The 22,624-nt window shown below is 47.0% G+C and overlaps 1 protein-coding gene across 3 annotated transcripts in view; it reads right to left on the reverse strand.

The window, feature by feature from the left end:
* Window positions 1-22,624, reverse strand: part of LOC130384125 (electrogenic sodium bicarbonate cotransporter 1-like) — a 49,486-nt gene that overhangs the window by 25,140 nt on the left and 1,722 nt on the right. For 2 of the 3 annotated variants that reach the window (XM_056592175.1, XM_056592173.1), the window contains exons 3-7: window positions 20,970-21,043; window positions 15,680-15,862; window positions 5,590-5,725; window positions 3,684-3,844; window positions 1,538-1,717 (exon numbers count right to left, since the gene is read on the reverse strand). In XM_056592175.1, the coding sequence (XP_056448150.1) occupies window positions 1,538-1,717; window positions 3,684-3,844; window positions 5,590-5,725; window positions 15,680-15,862; window positions 20,970-21,043 (734 nt within the window). The remainder of the gene's footprint in view (window positions 1-1,537; window positions 1,718-3,683; window positions 3,845-5,589; window positions 5,726-15,679; window positions 15,863-20,969; window positions 21,044-22,624) is intronic. The other variant, XM_056592174.1, reaches the window with a different exon arrangement.

Below are 22,624 nucleotides of genomic sequence, written 5' to 3' on the forward strand. Positions count from 1 at the left end.
TCTCCTGTATCCTTGACACTGTTTAATCACGTTATTCATACAGTATCAGTGAACGGTTTTATTTGCATATTTATGACGATGTTAAAAGTACCATATCAATTATTTGGTACATTTATGATGGAGGCTTTCCCCTTTGCCAATTCCAAATAATCCTTGGTTTACTAAGCATTAACAAGTTAGCTAGATAAAACCACTTTTCTAAGGACCCATGGTTGGTAGTGTCAGAGAATTATAAGACAAAACCATTAATAATGACTGTTAATTAATAAATGTACAAACAAAATTCATTTGATGATCTAACAAATCTCTAACTGAGCATGGATGATTGCCAGTAAGTACATCAATGATTAAATGAAGAGTTGGGACGTTGAGGCAACGCAATGACCACGTAGTAGCTTCGACGCAGTTGTGAACCTGTTTTGGTTCTGCGTCGGGTTTACGTCCAGTTTACGTTAGCGTCTCGACGCAAGGTTACAATTTTTGGGAGACGCAAGGGCGGTCCGCAAGGACGTAATGGGTCCGTACTAGGGATGTCCGATATTGGCTTTTTTGCCGATATCCGATATGCGATATTGTCCAACTCTAAATTTTCGATTCCGATATCAGCCGATACCGATGTCGATATTTGGGTTATTTTTCCTCAAACCTAATTTAGGTAACATTACATATCTCCTGTTGTGGAATTAACACAACATGCTTAATGTTATTGTGATGCCCCACTGGATGCATTCTTGAATGCAACAAGGCTTTCCAAATGTTAACATTGTCTGTGCAAAATAAGAAAAATACTTCAACTTAATTTAAGGGAAAAGTGCCATGTTTATTTTTTTTTATCATTTTTTTTTTTTTCAAAAAACATCCGATACCGATATTGACAGATATTACATTTTTATGCTAATATCGGGCCGATAATATCGGTGGGCCGATGATATCGGACATCTCTAGTCCGTACACCCCCTTGCGTTGCGTCAACGTCCAACCCAAACTCTGCCTTAAGTAAGCATATGAATGAATTAGAAGCCATTTCTATTGGACATGAGTGTTATTAAACTGATGTTCTATTTGATATGATTCTACGTTTCATGGAAAGCCTGTGAAATGTATCCCAGAGATGAGGACATTTCACAGATTTAATTTTAATAAAATTTTAACAGAATAGGGTTACAAAATTTGTTTTGAAATAGCAACATTAGGAGTTGCAATAATTTTGTAGAATTAGCAATCATTAAATAGCAGGACACATGGAAACAATATAGAAGATTTGCTTTTTTAGATGATGAACATTAGCCAGGTAAGTCTTGAATTGCGATTACTCTGCACTTCATAAATTATACCTTAAACTTATATTTAATAATAATAATATTCAGGTTCCACGAGCGGAACAGGGAAAAGACGAGCCTAAATAAACGCAGTACTTTTTGGGGGGAAGTTAAAACGTGGACGAAAGCCGTCTCAAGTAGTATTTTGAATATTAAGTCTGAAACCAAAAATAAACAAAAAAAAAAGAAGGACTGCACCAAACTGCCATCTGCATTACCGTTCTCCTGGTTGGAAAACAGCCTACTTGCACTGGAGACCGTCTTGCCAATGTCGGCCAGGGAGCGCAGGTTGGACTTCTTGGTCTGGTGGCGATGTTTCCTCAGCAGCGTGTACGTCACCTTCTCCTTAAGCTCTGCTTTCAGCATGTTGTTGGCCACCTGGTTGTCCGTGATCATCTCTACGCGAGGGTTAGGGAAGGAGAGATTAAGGTGGTCGGTTTTTAAGAAAAGAAAAGCTGTAACCTCAACATCGTGCAACATACAATGACCATGCATGTGTTGATGCAGAACGTGTAGGAATCCGATCTTCAGACAGCTGCTTAAGGGCATTCGCAAGATGTTGTCTACAAGTGGGGGGATATCGCTTTTGTGTCAACGTTTTTCAAGGGGAATAAGTGGACGACAAAACGACATCTTGAGAGAACACGTCGTCCCAGAGACGATTAGCGATGGCTGATCTGAGTGAGGGATAGACCACAGTGCTCGGGGGACATGAGCAAGGGAGCGTCCATAAAGCTGTGGACGGTCGAATCAAAAGGCCTATATTTTAAAATCAAGGTCAGGAGCCTGAACGCTGAAAGATAGAAGCCTCGAGGAAAATCCTTCTCTCTCTCTCTCTCTCTCTCTCTCTCTCTCTCTCTCTCTCTCTCTCTCTCTCTCTTGCTCACTGTCTGTCTTTCACTGTCTGTCCCCTCTCACTCTCTCTCTTTGTTTCTCTCGCTCTTTCTATCGCTGTCTATCTGTATCTCTCTCTCGCTCTCTCTCACTCTTTGCCGCTCCATGTCTGTCTGTCTTCCCCCCCCCCCCCCCCCCCCCCCCACTCGTTTTGTCTTTCCCCTCCTCTACAGAACCAGTGCAGTGGATGCCCGTCTATTGAGAGTTGGCCTGGAAGCAAAGGGGGCCAACTCCCAGCGTAGCCCAGTACTGTGTGAGGCACTGGGCCAATTACTTTACAGTACTGTCCTCTGATGATAGCCGCTCGCTCCTGCTAACCCTCCTGCTGTCCCACGCAGCGAGGTGAAGCCCCCATGAAAGGGTTGTTAATGAAGTCCATCTACAGGGGACTGCTTGTTCCTATTTGATAGGGGGGGGCGGGGGGGGGGGGGTAATGTATTCAAAGTTTTGTTCTAATATTTTGGTGTATTATTGATTATGATGGGGGTGTATAGTTGACCTTGAATTTCCACAATTACAGACTTGGAATTGCTCTGATCAAATTACCGAGTTTGTCTGTCGCTTTTTTTTGGCGCATGTAATGTAGTACATATTATCATATTTGTGTGCAGTATGATCATGATATAGGTTTAGCTTAACTCCAATTAATCCCAGACTTCTCTTTTTCTGCGGGAGTTTATTATACAACTTCTTTGGGGGATGTAATGGAGTAAGTTTGAACATAAGTTTGAACGTGCATAGTAAATGAAAATGTCATAAAAAGTCATGAAAGAGGTGAGTAATGAATCAATCAATAAATGAATGTCCATCATAAATGGATTTATGGCACTAAATCCATAAACTATTCCACACTTAGAATACAATGTGTAACAATGGTTTACGGACAAACAGCCGACCTTCTATCCAATGTTGTGGGTTGGCCCAGGCTTCCAACAAAGGAAGAGGGGGTCATTGCATAGGACAGGCATCCATCCGTAAACAAGTGCCTTTCACTGAACCATAACAGACAGCGACTTGTTTTGAACGATTGCAAGTCATTAAGTGAGTATTCTATATGAAGCAGTAAATGTTTCAAGGTGTTGAATTTGTCAACTTTTACCATTTTTCCAGGGGACTTTAAAGGATGTTTGTACTTACTTCCAACAATGTTTAATATCTAATATGCACAGTTGAATGATCAGCAACAATAGTGTACTGTAACGTTTTTGATGCGACTCCAACATGTCACAAATCATCTCATCCATGACATCAGTACCGCCCAAACACAGGTGTCTTACACCCTGTGTGGGGTCATCTTATATTCATACGTGGGTGGCACTTGACAACTGAATGACACGCTATAGATCAACTCTCCAAACTGCTAGAAATGATCCACGGCTGATGTGTTACAAGCGCCACAACACCACCAGTCGTGTGCCTGTTTCTTCGGCACAGCCGCGCGTGGTCGAGGAAGAGAGAGTCTGAACTTACCGACCACCTGGGACAGTGTGGATGCCTCCATGTCCAGCATGACGGTGCCCTTCTCGATGCACGTGCGCAGCTCCATCAGGCTGTGGAGGGACAGCGTGGCCACGTGGGGCTTGCTCCAGCGCTCGCCGCCCTTCTCCACCTTCTCCTCGAACTTGATCCACCTGGACGGGGCATGATAAGGGGGACGAGGTTTGTGAGGCTACCCCTGGATGAGGCGAGGCCTGACAGCATAGCGTCTTCAACCACAATTGACACATGTGAGTTAAGTTTTGGGGTTTTGTTGTACTTTCATTTTATGTTCACATTTTGTGAACGTAATAGGTTTTTTATTTTGTTGATTGTTGCTTCTTATTTTTTATAGCGTTTGGTTCCTGAATGTATGAGCAGTGTTGATGATAGCATGGTATCTAATTGCATATCATCATGATTGAGTATTTGTGAGAAGTTCATGGTTTTAATGTGTATGTTTTTTAAATCTAGAAAGGTCAGTGTAGGTCAGTGGCCTGACCTACAGACAAGGGGATTAACGATCATGTCTTAACCCCAGAGGTATCCATGAGACACAATCGAAATCACATTCAAACCAATGCAAACGTGTTTCCGGCCAGTATTGGGTATTGGGTTGTGACACAAAGAAACGCAAAAATCACGGAGTAAATCCACTGTCTGGTGGTCGGACCAGAGTGTGTAAATTTGGGTGTAAACATGTCATCAATCTTGTTCCATGTAACCCTTAACAAGAGAGAACCAAGACCTAAATCTCCCCAGAGCTGTAGAACCACGAAGGGTGCATGCAAGTTGTCGTTCTGCAGGGAAGTGGACTTCCACTTGGCAAGGCTTAAGAGAGACTTAAGCCTCTTTTGTATGTTTGCCAGTAGAAGCTGGTCTCTTTGGTTAACGTTACACAACATATTAATTGTAGTCTTGGGTTGACAGCGGATGAATAAAAAGATTGTCTACTACTCGTGGTATCTGTGGGTATCTGTAAGAATGTTGCAACATCATCAACACCTGAAGCAACAAGTGCAATAACTGTTCAAGTTTATGGGGTGTGTGTTTCTGACGGCAGAAGTCCCAGAACGCCTATTCTGTAAGGGGAAGCCGCTGCCTAGCAGTTCCTCTCTGACAAGATAATTAGCAGTGGCAGTTAGTCACCCAGCTAGGCCTCCACATGTAAAGATCACCTAGTGGACCGCTGTGTACTCCATCTTGCCTGTACTCTTTAGTGGACATATATAGGCGCTTTAAAAAGGGAAAGCTTTAATGGACAGTAATGAAATCTTCGACCGGTGGAATGCGGAAACGCAAGACTTGAATGACGGGCATACAATGACCGCCACAGAGCCCCTTCTGGCCGGCCACTCACTGTATGCCAGCATGGTTGTTTTGTTCTTTGCCCATGTTGGCCGTGAAGGCTGGGGACTCTGGCAGCCGGCCAGCAGCACTGCCCAGTGCTGGGGATGAGGTCTTTCATTCATTGAGGGGCTCGTGGGCTGGCCTTGGAGCCCGTGATGACACAACATTGCACGGCCTGTGAGTGTGTGAGTGAGTGCGTGTGACTGTGTGAGTGTGTGTGTGTGTGTGTGGGCAATCTTTCCGGGAGGGGTAAGGAGGCTCTTTCTGGATTCACTTGTTTTGCCTCAACCCCCCCCCCCCCCCCCCTCGTAATTTAACTTTAGCTGGTTGTTTTAAGAACTACCGTACTTTTAACATTATGGCATGCTTGGATATCGACAACACCGATGGAGAAGAATAATGAATGAAATCCTAGACCAAATGCTGCATGCGATCCTGGGGATTGGCTACAAGCTGTAACTCACTATTCCTTATCACTTCACCTTTCCCGGTTCCATCGAACCCAGTTCCATACGTGAGCAGTGAGCGCTTTGTGAGCGCTGAGTCCTACCTGGCCGTCTCCTTCCACTCCATCTCCTGGCCGTCCACGGAGAGCAGCTCGTCCAGCTCCGTGAAGAGCTGGGGCGGCGCGGGGCCGTCGTCCTCCTCCCCGAGGATGAAGCGGATCCGCTCGGCCGCCGGCGAGACTGGGGACAGAGGGAAGATGCTGCGCGTCAGCGGCTGGCTCTGGGTCCCGTTGGCCAGCGGCGGCGGCGGCGGCGGCAGCGGCTTGCCCCCGGGGGTCCCGGCCGCCCCGGGTCCGTCCGCCTTGCCCTCTGGGCCGCCGGAGGCGGGAGGGGAGGGGGGCGGAGGAGGTGGAGGGATCTTCACCCCGTCACCCTGTCCCCTCTCCTCCTCCTCCTCCTCTTCCTCCTCCTGCTCCTCCTTCTTCCCGACCGCATCCTCTTCCTTCTCCTTGTCTTTCTCCGCCCGGTCGTTGTTGTTGTTTGACATCTCTGCCCCGCTCTGGCACCCCGCTTTTTTTCTTTTTTTTTCCCCCCCGACCGTCCCGACGTGGGTGATACTCCGTCCGAGAGAGAGCGAAAGAGAGAGAGAGAGAGCGAGAGAGAGGGGTGGGGGAGGAGGAGGGGGGGGGGGGGGGGCTGGGGGAGAGGGGGGGGTGATGGGATGGCTGTGTCGGTGAGGAGGGAGGGTGGGTAGGAGTGGGGTCGGCGGGGTGAGGTCGGGTGTCGATAAGGCCTTTGGCAAAGCGAGGAGGTCCCTTCTTCTTCTGCGCTGCGCGGCGGCGGCGGCGGGATCAACCGGAGAGCAGCTGATGAGGACCCATAAAAGAGCCCCGGGCGAGAGTGAGGAGCCGATGGCCCGGGCGCTGCCTCTCCAGCAGTATGTGTACCAGGTGGGAGGGGAAGGGGAGGGGAGGGGAGGGGGGAGGATAAAGGGGGTTCAGGGGGTCCCCTCAGTGGCTGTGTCCCCAATGCTTGAGCCTCCAAAGCCCCCTCTTCATCCACCTCCTCCTCGCCCCCCCCCCATTTCCTCTGCTGTTCACCCAGAGCTCTCTCCCCATTGGTTCCCCGGTCGTTGGCACGGTTCCCCGGAGCCCCCCCCTCATTAACAATTAAGAATGGGTTCACAAACCGGGGACTATTCTTTTACGTAAGAGGCTGTGCTTTCCTGCTCATTTGAATATCAAGCCCGGTGCCCCTCCGACAGGGGGGGGGGGGGCGCGCGGAAACGCAGAGGCATCGATGGTGATTTAAACAAAGGGTCTTCAAACGAGTGGAGTCCGAGCTGCAACGTATCCTCTTAACTTGCTGGGCAGGCATTGACGCAACCAAAGCGCATTCGTACCGACTGTTGTTTGAGTTTTTGCGCAGACACACACACACACACACACAAACACACACACACACACACACACACATACATGCAAAGTCAACACAGACCAATAAACTCAAACATACACACCCCATTTACATTATAGTATTCCTGTGAGAAAGATCCTATCTGGTATTGAGTCCAGGTGATTCAACCTCCTCATCCCCCCACTACAGCGTATAATCACAACAAACACGGTGGTCCTACAGAAACACGCTATGTAGGGTACACATTATAGATTACGAGGGATTAACACCAGTCGCTTCTTAACAGCAGTCGGGTTTTGCTGCGGTGAGGAATCACTTAATGCACCTGAAACCCCCTCATTTAGTCTCAGGGGCGGTGGTGGTTGTGAAAAAGCCTTTAATGAGCGGGCCCTCCCTCCAGAAAACCTCCAGCCCTCCGCACAAACTCCCATATAGGTCCCACTGGCCACCCAGTGCCCTGCTGGGTCCCATGACACCACCACCACCCAAATGAGGTTGCATAACCAGTGGGGCGTGTTGCTTCATCAGTTCAAATGAGGCGGTGCAGAATGATCTATTCATGTATCCCTGCGTGACAACAGTCACAACTTGGCCAGCCCAACTCCACGGATGAATCTGACTATGTTCGTATTCCACTGCTCACTTTTCTGCAATGTTAAAGTCTACTGACTGTAAAATGACACTTCATGCGCTCACCGCAAATCATTCGTAACGAGTAATTTATCCATTGCATGAATACATGCATCATAATAATTCTACAAAGGAGTTTAAGCATACAAATTCCTGTATGTACGTGCTTAAGCTCCATTATTGCAAAGTTCTACTGCAGAGTGGCAGTAATGTTCACAGTAGAACTGTATCTAAAACATCAACTTTCTCATTGAATGGTTGTGGTCGACATTTCCTATGGATAGATGTCCCCAGATTTCCCCCATAACTATACAGATTTAGTATCATGATAGTCAGTCGTACGCTGGGCAATAACATGACATTACCTGTGAACTTAGTGAGCCATTCAGCGTGTCAGCAGTGCTAACAGGCAGCGAGTCAGCACAGCAAAGACAATTTATGTCTCCCAAGGTACGAAGACATCAACAGCTTGTAGGGGGGGGTGGATTGGTACACACACAAACACACAAACACACACACACACACACACACACACACACACACACACACATACACACACACACACACACACACACACACACACAGTCACACACACAGTCACACACACAGTCACACACACCAGATTGCTAGGTGCAAGGTGGGGGCGGCGATCTGCTTGCACACAGGCTTCGGACACAAGCTGCAACTAGCCCAAAGTCCTGGCAATCTGTTTAATAACACGGTGGTACTACGGCGTTCATTCACACATATCTGCATCGCAAACGCATCCACACTGCACCACAGCTCAAACTAAGAGCACCGTGGAGTGAATGGAGCTCATGTTGCAATGCCTTGTGTACAGATCACAGACGGATGTCTCCACAGCTGTTTGCCATAATAACAGAGTGTGACATCCACCATCAACAAGTATTTTGGTTAAAATACTTACACCAAGCATTTTATGGCTGTTTGTGGATGAAAGCCTGCAAAATCTCTCACCGCTATTTATGTACAGGCAGAGATTTGGAGTATTTGATTAATTTCACTTTATCTGTCAGGAGCTCTTTCTGGAATATTTAGACGAGGAGAACAAAAGGCTGAGCCAGACTCATGCTGTGTGGCGCAGCAGTGGGTTGGAAAACAAACTGTTTGTGAGGAGTCGGTAAACGCAATACCGTCTCAGTCCAACAGTTGCTAAGAGAGCAGTGAGACAGGGATGGTGTGGGGGGGTGAGGAGGGGAGACAGGGAGATGGGGGAGTCGCTTCGCAGTGAAAGCAGAAAGAGAAGCGAGGGAGCACAGAAAGGAGGAAATAAAAATCCCATCATTCAAACCCAATTTTCAAAGCTCTGTGTTGCGCTCTAAGCCAAGAGCCACAGCCACACAAAGGCAACTTTGTCCATGCACTGGAGGCTCATGGGACAGGGTGATGGAGGAAGAATGCCCCTGGCCGCCCAGTGCAGAGCTGAGCGGTGCTGCGACTGAGGCCCCTTCAGGCCCACTGCTGACATGCTTCCTACACAAATACCATCCAACCCCCCCTGAACCAGCTCCCCGGGAATGGAATAATGTAGGTCTTTAACGATGCCTATCAGAACCGAGTTGCTGTTGCAAAGTGCGTACATTGACCTGAATGTACATGAAGGAGGACATGAAGGAGGGAACTCGAAGGGGGGGAGAATAACCCCAAGACGCTCTGGAGACGTTTCGTATGCAGGGCAGCCAGTTAGCAAAGAGCAACAGGGCGAGAGAGAGAGAGAGAGAGAGAGAGAGAGAGAGAGAGAGAGAGAGAGAGAGAGAGGGAGGGAGGGAGAGAGGGAGGGAGAGAGGGAGAGTGAGCGAGCAAGCGAGCAGGGACAGAATGCAGAGAGACACCGCCATGGTGGGGGCGAGACATTGGGTAGATATTGGGGTGCACTTGGGGTGCAGTACTTCAGTGCAGTACTGGGATAGTCTTCTTTCTCAAATATTTACAGGAAGACTTTTCCCATTACACTCAAATACTGCGTATATATATATATATATTTATGCATGTATAAAATAAATACATTCAGAAAAAAGCCCCACAATTATTGACCTCTGATTGGCCTAAACGAGAGACTATGGATTCCTTCAGTGGACAGACACTGTACCAGGAAAGATGAAAGTCCAAACATTCTTCCTTCCTTGTGTTTGAGGAGGATTCAATGATTGATGATGTGAATGGCTCTACATAGTGTAATCTGGACGATAATGATATGACTAAACTGGAAACGACAAGATTCTACAAGTCAGTCAAGATCTTACAAGGCCCAAGCAGAGAATTTGTCCATTCCGCTGTGTTTCTGTTGTGGGTACACCCACTACAGCCCTAACCCTTACATTTTCTTAACCATCATTTACGACCAAATTGTCCTAAAGTGTGGAATATGAAACAAATGTTATCTTAAAATTAAGTAATGCATTAAAATAACCTGTACTCCCACATGAAGCTGTCAATGAAGAAATAAGGTCCATGCTTTTGGCATGGCGCGAGTTTTTACGCTGATGTGAAACTTGTTGTTCATTCCTTCCTGGCATGAACAACTGGTAGGTTAGCAGGCCATGTCCTCGGCTCAAACGGGAGTCCCACTTTGACCGGCTCTACGCGCTTTGCGACGCTGCCAACCGCTTGCTGGGGTTGGTCTAATGTTAGAAAAAGCGGCAGGACCTTTTCTTGGCACCCAGGTTCTGATCTCTATGATGTGGTTCTCCCCGCCTCTGCTGCTTATGTTTTGCCAGGGACTGAACGAGGTTCACCTGGTGCTTTTGACCCGGTGGGCAGGGAGGAATGCTAAAGCTTGGTTGAGTGCTTTGTTATGTGATGAGTGAGTGTGCACGAGTCTTCCCTGCAATAATGACATGTGAACAGAGCTGTGCCGATACAAACACACACACACACACACACACACACACACACACACACACACACACACACACACACACACACACACACACACACACACACACACACACACACACACACACACACACACACACACACAGCGTTCCAACTTTGGCTTCAGGTTTTTAAAGTAAGCTTGACCCTGGCAGTTTTACCACGTGCTTGTACCACCAGGATTGCTCTTTATTCCTTCCTCTTGGACCGTTATGTAATTGCTACAACAGAGTTGAAAGAGTTGTCCGAGGTCGGCGTTAAACTAGTCCTGAAGACATGATCCCACGACACTCATTTACTCGAGGAAGTAAGAATAGTTAATGAGTAGGCCACTCTCGAACTGCAAACAATGTTGTCTCGATCGCTAGCCGTCTGACAAATGCGTAGGCAAAAATGTGACTTGCTACTGAGAGAACAGTTCTAGTGTGGCTGTGGATTTTCTCTTAGGACTGCTACTAGGACCAGGCGATTTGAAAAAGTAGCACTCAGTCACATTACAAGTCTGTCGCTCTACTTTGGTTACACGCCGCTCCCACATCGTCCAGACATTAACCTTCCTACTAGAAATGACGTCCCATGCGTTACTATGAATGATCTTTTGTGGTTATTATAGCAGATAAGAGGCATTGGTGGATGGGAGTGGAACACCCGGAAAGGTGGGAGGTTGGCATTTGTAAAAAGCATTGCTTGTTAACTGTAAGACATTAGCCTGTTGCAAGCATTGACAAAAATGGCAGTTGTGTAATGTCTTTATCGTATCGTAGGTCATTTCAATACCCAGCCATACTACCATGACGTTTGCCCTTCCTGGCTCTTAGCTCATAAACCCTTTTTGTGAATGGCGCATCTACGACAGCCATCATCGTAATCTACTTACAGTCATTTGGGTCCAAGTTCTAAATAAAACCGTTTAGGGAAAAGGGAAGGGGAAAAAAAGTTCCAATCAATCTGAGCCGCGGGTCAAATGCTTATGCAGTAAATACTGGATGGATACCAGAAGGCTAGCACACACACACACACACACACACACACACGAACACACACACACACACACGCACGCACGCACGCACGCACACACACACACACACACACACACACACACACACACACACACACACACACACACACACACACACACACACACACACACACACACACACACACACACACTCACTCACTCACACACACACACACACACACACACACACACACACACATACACACACACACACACTCACACACACACACACACACACACACACACACACACACACACTCACACACACACACACACAGTGCCCGCAGAGTGCATCTGACTAAACAAGAGGATTTCAGCCCAGGCGTCTGACCAAGGCCGTCCCTGGAGGGTGGTGGTGCTTCCCAGATAGAGGAGCAGAGCTTGGGCTATTGGGCAACAGCAACACAAATAAGGTGTATTAACATGCAGGTCACCATCTGGGTCTCCACAATCCAGAGTTGCTTTTTCTATTCAGCTCCAGCCGGGTCTATATTTATTCAGCATTTCTGAACCAACCTTCTTTTCTGGAGGGGCCTTGGGGTAGAGGGAGGGGGGAGAGTTACTGATATTTTTCCAATGTTGGACAGAATAACACATGGTTAGGTTTGACTTTCGTCCTCTTGATAATTCAACACTTCTTCACTGTGACGAATGTATCTGTTGTATATTAACAACTGTATACAGCACTGAGGAGCATTTTATTTACTTTGATGTTGAGAGATATATTTTGAAGGAATGGGCAACCATTAATGGAAATGTACCCCCCCCCCCCCCCCCGATACACCTGACATTCACTCACAGACTCAGTAAACGGCGTCAAAGACAAAATGTCTAGCAAAAGGTTACCACTTAAAGACACGGCCATCGGAACAAAGGTCATTCCTCTTAAACACCACGCCACATTAGCAAAGCTCTCCGTCTATATGCCCTCTTGTTTGTTATGAAACGACGTGGCACTGTACGTCTTTCACTGACTTTGTTGTCCATTAACACCGTCTCAACCCAGAGCGTGTTGTTCGAAGTGATATCCACAGTGTACCCTTTGCTTTGTCCATAAGAGCGAGCAGAGTCTTTCTGTGTACACCCTAAACAAGGCGCCAACGCACCACCGAGGGTCCACTGCCACCATTGTCGCAATTTTCTTCAACACAGAACTACCACAGAAAGCGTAAACACCCTTTTTGTTATTTCTCTATGCCCAGACTGATAAAATAAATTCTGGAACCTCTTTTTAACACGTACGTCCATTGTTTAACTCACACTTCTTTCATGTACTGAAATACAACTTGCACTCAAGTTGTATTTCTGTGATGTTCTCTGGATAAAAGGTCCCTGCTTCGAAATACTACTACTTTCACCACCACTACTACCACAACCAATACTTATACTACTGTAAGGACATTACTATCCTACATCATTTGTGTTGCTAAGCTATGTGCGCATGCAACACTTCACAAGTACATTGAGTACTTTGTTTGGAGTTGGACGGCCGGCAAAAACCAACAGAGGAGGGAAGAAAAGCAGGGCGGCTTTTAAGAAAAGGGCTTTAAATGCGCACGTACTTCCAAACTGGAAACATCTCTCATCACCATAGCAGTTCATCCCCGGGGACCCTGGGTTTGAACGGGGCTGATGCCCTGAGTCAGACGCCGAGGAAAGACTCAAGCTCGTGGGAACTGGCCTGTGAGACCATCCCGATCTCGCGAGGTTCACGTTTGTTTGTTTTACAGTGGCTCGGTCTGGCCTGGTCCGCCCCCGGGCACTGATTGGACGGGACCGGCTGTCCCGTCCAATCAGTGCCCGGGGGCGGACCTTTCAGATCATGAGGAGCGCCGCTGTGTGTCCAAGGAAAGTTCAGCAATCTACGGAGCGATCCGAAAAGGACACACTCTTCCTGACACTGACACATCCTGGTGGCCTTTGTCACCGCACTAAACCAACCCTGGGACACACACACACAAACACACACACATACACACAAACACACAGACCCCCCCCCCCCCTGACACACACACACAGACGCTTATTTTGAAGGCTCCTGGTGGATCCACCGACGTCATAGACGACTTAAATATTGTTAGCACACAACAGATTGGAGTATGTTTGCCAATAACATCCAAATGGCAACCAGTAACACACACACACACTTACACACACACATAGACATACATGTGGAAGCTTCCCACGTGAACATGTGCATGACGACAGCGGGCGTGTCGCCTATACATGTCATGGAAGGGTGTTACACGTGGTTTCGTCGCCCGCTGGCTCCCGGCGTGTCTCACACACGTGCTCCCGGTCGGTGATCAATGCTCACGTTCTAAGTTTGCCCCGGGTCCGTGTGTCTTCACGACTGATTAGCTCGACGACGTATCCTGTGCCCTGTGCTGCTGTGAACACACGGACACCACATCAATGAGCACTGCGTTAAGCCACAATGCAAGGTCACCATCACAGTAGACCGCGCCTTGTCTGCCCTGTCGGGGAGGGGGGGGGGGGGGGGATAGCTGTGCAGCCCCCCGAGGTCTGCGCTGCTTCACCCTAGGAGCTTTTCCGTGGGATTGAGGGGACAAACCATCAAAGGTCAATCTGTAAAAGGTCCCGTCTTCGGTCCTGCCTAGCATGTGTATCAAACTCATTCGGCATCTATGTATTGAAGCTCATCGTGTTATTAAAGTATCACATCAATTCAGATCACGTGATAAAGCCCTGCACCACGCGATGCACTCTTCCGCCAACGCAGTGCAGGGATGGCACCGTCCTCTGGTCACATCACATATCGTCAAACATGCACGGGCGTTCGTTTGTCATCCCTAGAGCCGAGACAACCGATCTGTGTGTAGTTCTTAACGGACGGCGTGCTCAGGCAAATTCATGTTCACATGCAGTTGACCGAGCTTGACGTGAATTCTACTGTAAATACAAATCGCAGACATCAGTAAGTGAGTTAAGCTCTGCATTGAGACTTCATCTCCCGATGAAAGATCTCCCCCTCTCACTCCCTCCATCTCTCTCTTTCTCTCCCTCCATCTCTCTCTCTCACTATCTCTCTTTCTCTCTCTCTCACTCTCCCTAACGCTCTCTCTCTCTCTCTCTCTCTCTCGCTAACTCTCTCTCCCCCTCTCTCTCCCTCCATCTCTCTCTTTCTCTCCCTCCATCTCTCTCTCTCACTATCTCTCTCTCTCTCTCTCTCTCTAACTCTCTCTCCCCCTAACTCTCTCTCTCTCTCCCCCTAACCTTCTCTCCCTCCATCTCTCTCTCCCCCAACTCTCTCTCTGACCGTCCTGCCGTCTATCTTTTGTCCGAGCTCCAGAAGTGTCCGCCCTGGAGGAGCATCTAAGGGGAGAGGAGATGCACTCGGTCGCCATTCAACCGAGGAGACACGCACTCGCTCCGTTTACGCAGATGTACGCACATACAGACACAGTTAGGCACAAGTGTCTGGGAGGGCAGGCGAGCACAGTGGCACGCACACACACACACACACACACACACACACACACATGCATGGGGCCTGCACAGACATACATAGTGTACACACACACATGCATGAAGCCGGCACCCAGACAAACATACACACATGCATGCATTGGGACTGCACACAGATGAACATACAGTCACAGACACACGCATGAAGTCTGCACACGCACATGAATTGGGCCTGACACACACATAGACACACGTACGCAAAGGCTAGGAGACTCATATCATCGGCCGGCACAATTGTATAGCGAGAGTCATTACTTCCACACTGATTCCTCACGCTGGTCTGTCCAAACACAGCCATCACACAGCCAGGCAAGGGCATCTATTCCTGGTGTGTGGACTCAGCAAGTCCCCTTTAGGGTCACAGGAAGACTCAGGGAGAAAAGGGAATTGGCTGGAACAGTGGTCGTGGGTGGTGGCCACAACCACACACTGGGACACACACACAAACACACACGCGCACACACACACACACACACAGACAGGCACATGCACTCACACAAGCGCAGACGCAGACTCACACACACACACACACACACACACACACACACACACACACACACACACACACACACACACACACACACACACACACACACACACACACACACAGGCACAAATCACGAGGCTAAATGCCCCTTAATGGAACGTGACAGGATGGGGGAGGATGGGGGGGGGGGGGGGAGTGGTATGGTGGGTGGGCTTTGTGTCGTGGGTGCGTGGGTGGGAGGGGATCCGTGCCTACTCACTGAGGGGTCTGAGGATGCTGCGGCTGGCCTGCTCGTTGGTTTCCGTGTCCGACTTGTCAGACGGGTTCTCATTGGACGGCTCCTTCCTGTCCTTGTGGCCCGCGTGGCCCGCGTGGCGCCGGTGGTGGCGCCGCCGCCGGTAGCTCTTGGGCAGGTGCACGCCGATGTACACGGTGTGGTGACCTGGTGGGCAGAGGAGAGGACAGTGGGGAGAGGGGTGAGGGTAGCTCCATGGCGTCTCATGGTCTCCTGACCATGGAGAGTTCAGATGCTCAGTTTGTTTTGGCGAGAAAAGGGGGGGACGCGCTTTAGTGCAGAATTGTTTTGGGTCACGTTTATGTCATGAACCCCCTTGGTACCCTCAAAAACATTTCTGTGAAGACAAGCAAAAAATGCTGAGAAACACTAGTTCTGTAATTTATTGCTTTTCTTTGAGCAATAGTCGAACAGTGCAAGCAATAGTAGAAAAGGCCATTTCACTATCCAACCATTGCTTTTTGTTGTCCTTTAGTAAGAGTTGAACCGTACATTATGCAACGTTTGATGCATTGACCCTCATCAAATTCGACGTATATTTTTCATTAAGTACTGTATTTCGAAAAGGTTTGTTACAAGAACAGCCTCACACGGCCCGGGATTCCATACGAGCGAGAACGGGACACTGAGGAACTTTTCAGGAAGAGTTGGCAGCCCACTGTCAAGATAAATATTTGGGCTCAAAGCAGAGTAGAAGGACTCAACGAAGGCTGGGGCCCCTTGCATGACACCACCACCAATATTTATATGTAGGCATGGCACCTGCAGGGCACATAGTTGTAGACGCTGTGGGTGGTTTAGGGGCAATAAAAGCAGAGACACTGATCCGCTTGGGTAATAACAAACACTTGAGACGCGTCGATCACACTCCCTCAACTATTCTTTACATTGTTATTTGCTGATGAATGTACTAATATCTATTTTTGACCTTATGACGCACTTCTTTTTTTTTCTTTTCTTGATAGTTTATGTTGGTTTAGGTTTCTTGTTTAGTATTATATTGTCACAATTTGGGAGAGCATGTACTTCTTACTTTGGGACATTAATGCAACTATGTCTACAATATACAAACCACTAAAACTGGAGACTAGAAACATCAATGCATTTCTTTTCATTTGGCTTGGAATGCAACCTTTGATCTGAACCTAACAGGTTAAAAATATCTGTCACTATGTAGGCTGTGGGATGGCAAAGCCACGAAAACAGTGTACAATCTTGCTTCACAGATACATGTGAGTGTATTAACTGTGTGGGGTGTTTCGCCTCTATGTGGGAGATTACAGGATGATACAGAACCATCTGTGCAGGAACAATGAACCCATGGCTCAACTTGTTTTTCTGCTTCTATCCGATTGATAATAACCCAAAACATGTTTTCATTCCCATATTTAGAGCACCATTTTTTTGTTTCATGGGCATAAGCAATGTAGTTTTATGCAAAATGAACAAATACTTTAGCCAAAAAGTGAAATCATGTTTTTCTGTTGAATTTCAAGATAGTTTTTTCAAGATTCTTTGTAACTCAAAGTGTCAGTGTCCAATATGCTAGTTTACTTTTTACTCCAACTTTAACTTGCAAGTGGGGTCAGATGAATATCCATTCATTCCTTCTGATCCGGTGAGGGCACCATGACCCATTGCAAACTGTCCAAGCGTGAAACTTCAACCATGAGTCCGAGGGAAACAAAGGCTGGACACTATCAGTGTCATGCCCTTGGTGCTGGGCCCAGGGTTGGACCGGGCTCCTCCCCCAGCAACAGAACCAGGAAGTGGCCGAGTCACCCACAACAACAGACAATGATCTTCTATATAGAGAGTATCAATGATTCATCCTGCTGAATAATCTATAATGTGGACAAAAAAGGGAATTATCTCACTGGTGATGAAAATCCTAAATTACGAAAACAACAAAACTGTATTTTTTAGAAGATTAACGAAGGATTTTTCCGCGCGGATTGTTTGATGTAAAAGTTGGTCTTCATGTCTGCAGGCTTGTTGTGTGATGACACAACTCACAAAAGAGATAGGTTTCTTAAAAATGCAATTGGGAAATTCATTGGCTAGTATATCCACAAACAAAATATGTTGTTCCTACTTTGAGAAATTGTTCCACTGTGATCTCATCTCTCATAGAGAATAAAATTGGCATTTAGAGGGACAACAAGAGTGAGAGAAAGAGAGAGACAGAGAGAGACAGAGAGAGAGAGAGGCAAAGACAGAGACAGAGACAGAGACAGAGAAATGGGTAAAGACTTGTGAAATATTTTGATTTGCTAACTCCCCATTACCTCATTTTTTGGCACTACTGATAATGGAGAGAGAGAGAGAGAGAGAGAGAGAGAGAGAGAGAGAGAGAGAGAGAGAGAGAGAGAGAGAGAGAGAGAGAGAGAGAGAGAGAGAGAGAGAGAGAGAGAGAGAGAGAGAGAGAGAGAGAGAGACATAAATAGTATTTTTTCCATGAGTAGTCAGTAGTCCCGCAGTATGGCAGACGCATGCCAAAGTGTTCCCCTGATGGGCGTTTGGTCCTCCAGATGGCACCTGGCCAGTGTATATGCAACAATATAAACCACTACATCAATGGGATGTGGTTGACACGCTACAACCCCTGACGTAGCACCGCTTTTTCCCTTCAGGAACCTCAACTTCCCATCACTGATGTGACATAAATATAGAATCACAAAACCCTTCGCCTACTACCGGCTACAACTCTATGACCAAGAAACTTAAAATCTACATTGACAGCAAATCATTTTATTTTAACAGTTAGGCTTGTAAAGGCCAAAAGTATTAATCAATGTACTGTATATATAATTATTTATCTATATATATGTATTAATTTGTTTGTTTATTAGCATTCTCAGGGTGTACTGGTTGAGCTCATGGCTACTGGGGAAACTGGCTACACTGTTGCTTCTCCTTAGCAACAGGCTAAACAAACCTCCCCAAAAACACAAGGCTCGGGCTTCTTTCAGACATCTCCTTATAGTCAAGCAAAAAAGAGAAAAAGTTCCTCTCCCATTCAAAAAAAGAACAAACCGAGAGGAAGCGGCCCACAAAGCGACGCTGGCAAAGAGTAAATCTTTCTTTGCGAGCGGTCAGTTCGTTTTTTTTTAATCTGCGCTCTTCTATCACCCCTTGTGCTGTTCTATTCAATTCTTCTTTTGTCATGCAGCCTTTGCAATCCTTCTAAAAGCTACTCTTAAGAGCGATCTGTCCCTGTATCACCTTGAACCAGCTCTTTTTCTCTCCTTTCCCCTCCGTTTGTATTAATACGTGTGATTTACTCTCTTCTCCTGAATGCCATCGCTCTGACGAGGCCTACATGCCGGTAATATATGAGCTGAATCATACGTGGCTATGAAAATATTGAAAATATGTGCTTATTGAGTATTTCTTCATCTGGTGTGTTTGAAGGGAGTGTTTCAGGGAGTGTTTTTGCGATCTTGAATAAACCACAGCAACGGGTAACAATCGCCGACCAGTTGTCAGTCGTTGATTAAAGCCTTTGTCTCAGGCACTTCAGGGTCTTCCATACATACTGCTAAGGCGTAAAGCACTCACTTATCACGGGTCATGAGGCAAACAAACATACTAATCAGAGTCTCAAACAGATACCAGAACATATATATCCAGTAAAATAAAGTTCTGTCTGACAGACCATAGACAGATCCACTTTAAACAATCGTTTTTTCAACGATAGATAAGATGAAAGAATTGATTGCATGTAGTCGGGTGTCCCCAGTCTGAGCTACAGCAACATAGGGGACACACGTCAAACACATGTGAGAGCCACACGCAGGCATGCACCCACAGCACTCTCCCCCCCCCCCCCCCCCCCCCCCCCCCATCCGTACACACACACACACACACACACACACACACACACACCCGCACAAACACAAACACACATACATGAGGAAAAAATCGGGGTCATAAGTCCCACATGTGAATGCACACACACGGGCATGCACACACACCACACACACACACACCACACACATGTAAAAACACACAAACACACACAAACACACACACACACACACACACACACACACACACACACACACACACACACACACACACAAACGCTGGTTTATTTACAGGGAGCCAGGGGAGATTTCAGCAAGGTTCAAGCTGGGATGACATGAGAAAAACAGCAAACGGCATCTGGCAAAATGAGCACATCACATCCGGCCTCTGAGTCAATGCTCGCTATAGGCGTAAGACCTTGATATCCTGATCAAGAGAAAATGTCTTTAGCTGTTCACATGAAACCATCAATTGTGACCTTTGAACTTCCCTAAAGCTTTGAAATCACTTTATTAAGTTGCGCAATAGCTTGTCTAAAAGCGGCGAAAGTCGCTTCTCTTAAACTGTAAGAAATTTCCTTCCCCCCTCTGGGATCTATAATTATTATTTGCGGATCTTATGCATGGCCAGGCTTAAATATATAAGCCCAATGGAATGGAATATTTTTTGGATGATTGGATTTTTCAGCATAACACAAGTATCGTTTAATTTGTGTTTCAATTGGTCTCTTAGGAGATGAACTAATCACATCATTCTAAACACAGGATCAGGTGATCGGCGCCCTGCAGCCCTGCCATGCTAACAGCTAATCAGAGGAGCCTCGCGCTGACGGAAGTGACATTTGGCAGACGCTCAGGAAGAATAACGTGGGCGGGACGATTACAGCTGGCAGGAAGCACTTCATAGGTTTGCCCGGATCAGTGGTACCGTTACTTTAATGAACATTGAGGGAAAGTTACTTTAAGAGTGCAAGGTTGCAACACAATGGCTTGAGAAAGCCCTTTTCGTTTTAAGTTTTAATCAAGCCAGATTTCCATTGCATAATACATTTTGGACACTTTTGACCGTAAATGATGACTGACTGACATATAATATATATAATATATATCATAGATATAATGACGACCGTCTCCCCCTTAACTAGAAGTTGAACGTTTTAAATATGACTGGAGACAGCCCCTTAATTATACCAGCTTATCTTTACGCCATTGTTTTGACTGTCACCAGTGTTTGTTTACCGTACAAGAAGAATCAGCCATTACCAACATGTCGGGGTCCCAAGAACCATAGCCGTACCCCATACGTACAACAGCCCCCAACCCTACTATGACAAAATGACGGAAGACGCAGAAGAAGAAGGGGAAGGGGAAGAGGAGGAGGAGGAGGAAGAGGGAGAGGAAGAAGCAGAGGAAGAGGAAGAATTAGAAGAAGAGAGCACACTCACCCTCCACCTCCTCTTCGTCGCAGACGTGCTTGACGAAGGACGCCCCGCGGTCCAGCACGGCCTCGTCCTCCATCCTGTAGTAGTAGAAGAAGAAGAAAGACTGCTCACATTTCTCTTCCAGTGACAGCGTGGCGCCGTAGCGCTTGGGCTGGTCGACCTGCAGGGAGCCTGGGCCGGCGCTCAGACGAGTGCTGCTCGTCGCACTCATGTTCACCGCCCATCAACCTCGCCCGCCCGCGCACCCCTCCCGCCGCCCCGTCATTCACACACTGAGGACCGGCTGGACGGCGGTTCAATCAACCCCTGAGGTTTCTATGTGGAGCAATGAAGACTCAAGAGAGCAGGTTAGGGACGTCCGTTGTCCTTGAGTAGGGCAGTGAGCGTAGCCGATAGCGACGACGCGCTAACGGAGGTAATCTGGGCGGGGGCGAAGGTGGAGGGCGGGGGTGGGGTGGGTGCGTGTGTGTGTGTGTGTGTGTGTGTGTGTGTGTGTGTGTGTGTGTGTGTGTGTGTGTGTGTGTGGATAAAGGGGCAGGACAGGAAGTCTTCAACTCCTTGCCCGTTAATCGGGTCGGATTGGCAGCTGCCAGTCCACCTACTGACCAAGGCGGCCTACACTCACTGTTGCTGTTGTAAAAAAAAAGTGAAAAACACGCTTGTCAGCAAGGTGTGTGTGTGTGTGCGTAAACGTTGCTGACAATGTTACTAACTGATAGAATCTGCCAATTGGGGTGCTTGCCTACAAACACACACACTCACACACACACACACACACACTTATACAAACAAAACCAACACACAGCAGCAGATCTGGTCTTGATCCCCCCCTTCCCCCTCCTCTTCACTTAAGAGACAAGTGGGCCATCACATGTCTGTCCACTCATCCGCCCTTACAGGATTAGAACAGCTTTAGTTAGGAGACACACACACACACACACACACACAGCACACACGACGCCGGCCTTCTTCGCTAACCACGCTGCAGGACAATCCCTGCATACTTAAAATCAATCATAGCGATCATGCCTACCTCACTCTAAGCCTTTAATAGAAATATGTAGGGTTGATGGAAGGAAACAGGGGAACTTATCAGACTAGGTTTAGCTCTGTGAAAGAAAATGAGATAGTAATAATGAGAATGATGAGATTTCCATTGGGAAACGGTGGCCCCTCTTGGTGCTGTGAAGTAGAATTAAACGTGCTGTTTACGGTGACACGTTAACTTGTAATCAAGAATATGATTGGATTTGATCAAAAGGAAATCAACGTTGAAACACTGATTGGTGTGACCGCTGTTGAGCTTTAAATAATATGATTAATGCCTGCTATTCCAACCTGACTTAGGTAATAGAGCATTCAAAAATGAATGAATGACTATCATTGGGTGGTTTGGTGTCTTTCAGCTAATGTGTACAACAGCGTGATTAATATCCAATAGGCTACCAATAGTTTAAGGTAGTTTATTATAAATGTGTCCCTTCAAAAGCTTGATAGAATCAATACATCTTGCTTAAAATGATGAATCCTGATCATTTATATGATTATTATGATAAAGAATAGGGAATTTTATGCAATGTTTGACTGGAATTTGAACAATCTTGGTATTATCATGAGTGGCATCATTTTAAGGAGATGACTATTGGGCTATCAATCAT

Source organism: Gadus chalcogrammus, chromosome 6 (genome assembly GCF_026213295.1).
Source record: "Gadus chalcogrammus isolate NIFS_2021 chromosome 6, NIFS_Gcha_1.0, whole genome shotgun sequence".
NCBI lineage: Eukaryota > Metazoa > Chordata > Actinopteri > Gadiformes > Gadidae > Gadus > Gadus chalcogrammus.